The sequence below is a fragment of the Cynoglossus semilaevis genome, chromosome 6 (genome assembly GCF_000523025.1).
Source record: "Cynoglossus semilaevis isolate Cse_v1.0 chromosome 6, Cse_v1.0, whole genome shotgun sequence".
Classification (NCBI taxonomy): Eukaryota; Metazoa; Chordata; class Actinopteri; order Pleuronectiformes; family Cynoglossidae; genus Cynoglossus; species Cynoglossus semilaevis.
Genome location: NC_024312.1, coordinates 5914385 through 5922395, shown reverse-complemented (window position 1 = coordinate 5922395; position 8011 = coordinate 5914385). Strand labels below are relative to the sequence as shown.

Sequence of the window (8011 nt, the reverse complement as noted above, 5' to 3'; positions counted from 1 at the left end):
CTTACAGCCAAACATACACTAGCTTTAGGCTTTAGGAGGGTCTGTCACCATCTACTGCAGCAGAGACCAAAGACTTCGGTCAATACATCGATCTGCCTTGTGCTTGTACTAGGACGGAGCCAGCAGCTAATTAATTAGCCCAATCAAACTGCAGCTGTTTGGCTACAGTTACCGTTAGCTTCTGTTAGGTTCTTATCCCCCGAACTGTGAGGAGAAAGTGTTGAATCTGTCGTCTGCCACGAGCTTTGATAGAAAACCTGATTATCGTGGTGCTAAAAACAGATGATGAAATTATAAAAAATTAACAGATCAGAATGATTGTTTACACTGAGTTCTCATTAAAAATACATCAGAGCGTGCGCTGCTAGATCTGTCGCCCTGGAATCAGATCCTTGTTAGACGTAGATGATGTAGATTATTGGGCTACAGATGGCCAACGGCTACAGATCATTAGAGTGGAACTATTAGAGTTAAACTAATGTGGGGTGATTTCTAGTTCAAACAACCCAGAGCGACTTAGAGTCTGCCAACACCGATGTTCATTAAAAAACTCCAAAATGAACATTTTACTTGAATAGAAAGGACATTAGAGTCTGCCAACACCGATGTTCATTTAAAAAACTCCAAAATGAACATGAATAGAAAGGACTTTTTTTAGAAGATTCAGTTCCACTTTAACCATTCTCTACAGCTGCTGCAAAAATCCCAACTATTACTTTTTCAGTTTGATGGTTTGTACTCTCCCTGACCTCGTACCGATGTAGGTCAGTCACCACAGCAGACTAAATAAACCAAATAGTTAGTCTGAGCCCAAGAAATTCACATTATAATAAGTTCAAGATCAAGATCTTGATCTGATTCATTTTAATAATCTAAGGCAGTGTTTCCCAAACTTTTTTTCTGGGGACCCATATTTTAAAAGTCACAAACCTCCATGACCCAAATCAATAGACATTATTTATAAACTCATGGGAAACATGATGAGAGACGACCCAAAAAATAATCTCTTGTGACCCACCTGAGGGTCGCGACCCAGCCTTTGGGGAAACAATGATCTAAAGGACCACAGATATAAATGTGAGTGTGAACGACTGTCCGTCTCCATATTTGTTCCCCTCATTGACCAGCGAACTGTAGAGGGCGAAGCCTGCCCTCTAGCACTGACTGCTGGGATTGGCTACAGCTCCTGTAGTGATCGTGAAATGAATTAAACGCTAGAAGAGGAATGACTGAATGTTGCAAAAAAAAGTCAGCAACACTGAATTATAAATGTAATTACGACAATGCATCTCTCAAAACACGGCCCTGAAATCCATTGTTGAAGGATGACAGAGGAACAGCCAGGGTGTTAAGATGCAGGGCAGCAGCTCGAGTCAACATTACCATTAAAACACAAACACACACACACACAACGTGTGTCACCTGCTGGCACAGTGACGTGCTTAGTCACCCGACTGCAAGAATGGAGCTGAATTATTAACCATCTTATTATTACACTGTCCCTCCTCCGCCGTGACAGACACACAAGCCTTTCCTCGTCTTTCATTCACCTGCTCCAACATTTCCTTTTCCTTTCAGCAGGTGGTGCCAAACACATAAGTCTGTTTTTACACATATATTGTGGCATAATTCCATATATTATAATTTTATTACAACGTCCCTTTTTCCATAACGCTTCTTTGTGCGTTAACACGATTTCACCTGACCTGAGGTTTATTACTGTCGTAGCATCGTTTCTGCATTTTTGCACAGCTAGAACGACTCAAACGCTGGATGTCGACAGCCTAACTCAACTTTGGACTTTGTAGCTTGAGCCTACACCTTATGCAAACCCATGTGATCTGTGATACGACTGGCCAACATTTGTTCTTCTGCTCATAACGTTGAGCGTAACGACTGGCCAACATTTGTTCTTCTGCTCGTAACGTTGAGCATTTCCCGGGTTTTTGAAGGACACACAACAGATCCACTAGAAAATTCATCTTTGTGCTGAATCACACACACAGAATAAGAAATATTTTGTCGGCTGCACTTGCTGCATAAAGACGATGAACAGGTTCACATCAGGGCACAGAGACCGTTGGGATGAAAACACAGTGGACTCCCACCAAACTCCTTCAAATTTGGTAACGACTGATGTCAATACGCCCAAATGTTCCTGGCTACGAAAGTTAGGAGGGGTTGAATTGAAATGGAGATTTGCGAGCCAATGACTGACATCATTTATTGGTTAGGCTTTCTTTTAAAGCTGTAGTACGCAGGACTGCCTTTCAGTTGTTTGTAGACGGTCTCACCTTCCTCTGAATACATTTGTTTTTCCCTTTCTGTTGTGGCTCGTCCTCTGGATCATATATTTACCAGTGTAAAATAGACCCAGTCGGTGGTCGTAATGGAACTCACAAGGTTTAGATCTGCCAGTAAACAACTGTCAGCAGAGACTTGGTTCGAGCCTCAGTGAAGAATGCGACTTATGCCACTTATACTCAGGTGTGACTTATATATTAAAATATATAATATATATAATTTCACGTTTGTTATTGACAGCCACTAGAGGGCACTCTAGGCTTGTGTAACAGTATCTGCTACTCCTGTACCACTGAGAATGTACATGTTAGCCGACTTACAGTACGGAAAATACAGTAACCGTTCTCCAACTTGTTAAAATTTATGTTGATTTTTTTTTATGTCGTAAACTGAAAAAACAGTCCTTATATAGACGTAGCCATAGACATCAACGACCAAATTTCTCATCACCACTTAATATTTTCAACCTGTGAACAAACAGAAACTCATTCAACGTCTCATTGTGAAACCATTTCCTCTGGGGCTGCAGGTGCCAAACATTGCGAACATCCGCTTCCTTCCCCTCGCAGCTCTGTCTTGTTTGAACAAAACCATAAGGAACGGGGATGTAAAAAAACCCGGGCGGAGCGGCTGAATGATAAAGAGTCATTACTGGAACAGCTTGATAAAGCCGGGGATGATGCACCGCGCCGTCGGCTCTGAGCACCTTTCCACAACACTGTGCAGTGGAGAGCCGGCACACTTCATTAATCACAGTGAACACTGTGAAGCTGTCCCATCATGTTGTGAAGCATGACTGAAAACTTTATGGAGTGATCCAGACCAGATATGGTACAGGTGTACAAAGGGAAGGGAAAGAATTGTAAATATTAAAAGTAAAAACTCCACAGTACATATCCTGGTAGGCGGCTAGCATTGGACTGTTGAAGCTGTTAGCAAGTGAGCTAACAACATGTGAAAAACCTATCAACGTACTGAATTAATTGACTTTTTTTGAAACAAAGATAATCGCTTTTTAGTTTTTGTCCTTGGCGTTGGGGTGAATACCCAAAGGATCTACAGTTAGTTTTTTATGTGGAGAAAATATCACTAAATGTAGAAAAAACATGGCGCAGAACTTTAGCCAAACGTGTAACAGACTGCTGCCTTATCTTCTCTTATTTAGGTACTAAAATATAAACTGAAACTAAATTTAATTTGCAAATACAAACACATTTACTGCCGACAAAACACAGCATCTTCAGGATCTCATTATTATTTTTTTCATACATTTTGTTGTCTTACCTTTCCTAGTGCCTTGCTGCTACTGTCCCAGCCCCTCTTTTCCAGAGATGGAGGCACCTGGTAAACATCCTGCCCAACTCCTGTACCACCACCGAGAGCTGCTCCCTTGCCTGGCACTGGGCCTAAAGACGGAGGCACCTGGTAGATGTCCTTTCCAGGCAACTGGTACTGCCTCTGAGCTAAAGCTGGGGCCTTGCTGGGAGGTCCTGGCTGAGCCTGTGGGCTGGGACCAACTGGGCCAGACGGCACCTGGTACACACTTTGAGGGTTTGGTTTTGGGGAGTGGGAGGGCGGCATCATGTAGACCGAGTCAGGGTTAGGCTTAGCGGGGACTGGGGTGGAATAGGCGGAGTGGATGGACGTGTACTGAACCCCTGGGAGGGGCTTGTTGGCAAACCCAGGGGATGATGTAGCAATGGCGCCAGGCAAGGCTGCAGGTGTTGGTTTGGCATAAGCACTTTGAGCAGGGAGGGGTCTCTGGGCCAGTGAAGTGGGACATGGAGCTATGGGATCTTGCGATGTGGGTGTGGTCTGTTGATGCTGCTGCTTGTTGTCATACATGCCAACCAGGATCTTGAGGCGGTTCCCTGGCACGATGCCTTGGCGACCATGGAGCGAGCAGAGCCACCAGCCGTCCAGGCCTTGTGTGTCCCGCTCCAGCACCGTCATTATGTCACCCTTGCGAAAGGACAGCTCATCTGGAGACTCTGCCACGTTGTCGTACAACGCCTTGGCCAACACGTTCTGTGAGAACAGCAAAAAAAACAAAAAAACAAATGAAAGTGTTATATAAGTATTTTTTACATTTTTTCTGGTACTAAAATATACACACAATATACTGATATACTGATAAGCAACAGCTATCCTAAATTTAACGAAGAGAGAACTCATGAGGATAAAGTTCTATCGATGTATTTAATATATTGAAGCCTGATGCAAAAAAGACTAACTTTTTCCCGATTACTGTAGAGCTAATCTATCTATCTAATATATTGAAGCCTGATGCAAACAAGACTAACATTTTTTCCCCGATTATTGTAGAAAACAGAGGACATCGTTGGGAATGTCCAAAGAATGACAAGAAAAAAGGGTCCAAAAGACAAAAAGACCATTTGAAAATTGAAGAATGACAAGAAAAAAGGGTCCAAAAAGACTGTTTGAAAATTGTTCCAGGGTTGACTTTTGGTCCATCTGTGGTTGCTCAGTTTTTCAATACCAAAGCATAAAGGATGAGTTTAAACAGATCTGCATTTGTTTATGTGAATATTTAAGTTCCCAAAAATACTTTTTCATAGGACAAAAAAGGTGAAAAATAATTAAACCAGAACCAATCCTTCATTGATGCCTTTGATGTCATTGTGTTTTGCGAGCTTGTTGAGTCCATTAGTCATTGCTCTTATCAGCCTGTTTTTGTTGTCGCCCATTAGTGTGTGTGGACTGTGTAAAATATAACCCAGTCTGGATGAATCACAGTCAAACCACTAATGGTACGAGTCTAAAAAAACAAAAAAACAAAACAGAAAATAACGTCTTCTGTAATCGCTAGTCATTAAAAGCTCCAGTGGTTCTGCTTCATTCAGTCAGCGTATGAGTTTACATTTATCATGTAGCTGAACTTCAGTGTGACTTCACCACAATCACAGCAGTCTACACACAGCCAGCAGAGATCCGTGAAAACGCCGACTAAAACCTGACGTGGATCAATTTAAAGTTTTTATTGACCAATAGGACGTCAGGTCACGTACACATATTCCAGTTCATTTCCCCACATGCGGCGGCGCTCCAATCAGAAGGAAGGAAGGGGCAAAGTACAAGTGCAGTGAACTGCTGTTACTGTTTGGATAAGGTGGGAAAACTCCACACAGTATTACGACACGCCGTTCTGAGGGGGAGAAAAAACTAAAACTAAAGTTTTGGATTTACGTTCACTTTTCTGTTTGCTGTCGAGCAAGTGGCTGCAAAAAGAACTGGGAAGAGAACTTAATAATGAACTATTTAAACCGTGGTGGATGAACAGCAGCAACAACAACAACAACAACAACAACAACAACAACAGTAGTCGACTGTGATGTTTTCTTCCAGGAGAGAATTCAACATTGTGTTGGACAGCAAAGAAGGCGTGTCCGTCTGTGTTCCACCGTGCAGCTGACAGCATAAGCGTGACATCATCGTAATGGCACAGCGCTCGTTTGGGCCAAATCCACATATAAAGGCGCACACACCCGCCATCTCCACGGAAACCTAGCATGCAAACAGAAACCCCTCCCCACGGTCCCTCTGGAAGTCTCCAAAACTAACCCAAATATTTGCCGTCGACATCCCCACCTCGGCCCGGTCTCCTCCTCCTCCTGTGTCTGTGAGTTCCACCCCAACCATCACAGACTGGTACAGCCTGTACTGGCCGCGTGCCAGACAACCTCACACACTCACACACACACACACACAAAACACTGCCAATCTACATTAAGGCTGCATAGTTAGCCTCCAGATTTACAGCTGGACTTTTCTTTCACTGTGCTAAAGGCCAGCTCTCGTCCCAGACCTAGATTTACAGACAGCCTCGTCTCATGGATTCACTTCATTTAGTCACTCTGTAGATATAAAGAGAAAAGAAGTTTTCTTTCCACTCCATTACACATCAGTTAACGTCGGCTCCATCACTGGCTCCCAATCTTTTTTTTTCCCCCTGGGGTTTTTTTTCCCCCCTTTCCCCCCCCCCCCCAGACACAGAGATATACCCATGATTCTTCAAAAAGTGGTCCATTAAAATGTCTAATAAGGTTCTAGTTTAATCTCCTCAGAGCTTCAATACAGAAGAGCGCCACCAACCTTACACCCCAACATCACTGTTGTCACTTCTTTTCTCAGCCTCCCAGCTGATGTCCAATAACTACTCACAACAGGTTAGTTAACCAGCCAGGTAGGGTTTGGAATCTCCTTTGAAATGTTTACTGCTCCGTCCCAGTCTGGGACAGATCCTGTCTACCTTGGAGTCGACTAATTGTCTGAATAATTCCCATGTTGCATGTCTACGGAGCGTGTAAGTAGATTTAACACCAACAAACATGGAGAGAACCGGCCATGTCCAAACCAAAGGAGCGTGAAGATGCAAAGACACAAACCAGCGAGGCAGTGAAACCACAATTCCACCGTGTGTCTCCTTATCATTAATATATTGTTTGTTTGGTTTTTCATTAAAAACAGACTACAAGGTTCGGTCACAGCATCCTGCAAACTGTTAGACAACAAACCAGCGTTATTAATCGTCTTCTTCTAAGGTGTAATTGCACGTCCTCTGTTAAATGGTTTCTGTTAAGTGGTTTTCTGCAGCGGCCGCTCTGAGTCCTGTTTGTGCCGAGCTCACATTCTGTCGGCCACATGTTCTCAGCACGGGGAGCAGAAACAGCGCAGTCAGCTGTATCACTGCCATAACGCTAACTGCTGAGTAGGTGAAGGCACCTCACACAACCTCGACGCTACAAACGGGGTTTTAGAACTCTCATTTTTGACTGCTCAATCTGAAGCAGATCATTTTCCTTCAGTTTAACTCCTCTTCATAAAGGACTTCTCTTCTTCTCTTCTCTCACACCAACAACCCCTCGTTCCTCCTGGAGTCATTTTAAAGATCTTCTTCTTTGCTTCTCACTTTACATCCTATTCACCAAACCTTAGCTTTTTTCTAATCTGTTCATTTCTATCTCAGTCACTGCCGTAAACATCTCAGCGTATTTTTGTTTTGTTTTTTTCAGCAGTTCTTCTGAATGGGTTTCACAGTGGATTTCAGGCCCTCCTCTCTTTCTTCTTTGTGAACTCGCCCTGAAAAATCCGTCTTTAAGTTTCTTAAAAATGAAGCCATCATCTATAAAAAAGTTCACTTTTAAATATGACCAGACTTTTAATATAGCTGAAAACACATTCATCCTCAAAGTTCTCTATTCTCTCGTACGCTTTTTACCACTTTTTCCTCATCCATAAAACATTGATTTTTCTCACTCATCTCTCTTTTTTTTTAGTTAGTCTCAGCACATTGCCTCATCTCCTTTGGTCAATTTACATATCATTTTCCATCAGAGTCAGATTAGTTTCTAGACCACATTAATAATAAAAAACCACTTCATATCCACATTTACAGCCCAGCTTTGTCAGGCTTTAACAGGGTCACTGTCAGGACTCAATGGCTGGACAATCATTAGTGTCCATTTTCACATGAACTACAGCCGCCTATTCAGATTCACTGTGTGTCAGTGATAATTTCTCGGGGGGATGTCACCGCGTCCGTTCTCGTGTCTCTACCGCAGCTTTTCAATTTCTGCCTAACAACCCCGATGCTCAGCGGCTCGGCCTCTCTTCGTGTGAGCGCTGAGAGGATGATGAATGCAGCTCTCTGTCTCCTCTCCGGGGTCACCCTATCTCACGTACATAC

The 8011-nt window shown here is 43.1% G+C and overlaps 1 protein-coding gene across 2 annotated transcripts in view; it reads right to left on the bottom strand.

The window, feature by feature from the left end:
- The window catches only part of bcar1 (BCAR1 scaffold protein, Cas family member), a 66433-nt gene that overhangs the window by 15576 nt on the left and 42846 nt on the right, over positions 1–8011 (bottom strand). For both annotated transcript variants that reach the window (XM_008311549.3, XM_008311547.3), the window contains exon 2: positions 3589–4332. In XM_008311549.3, the coding sequence (XP_008309771.1) occupies positions 3589–4332 (744 nt within the window). The remainder of the gene's footprint in view (positions 1–3588; positions 4333–8011) is intronic.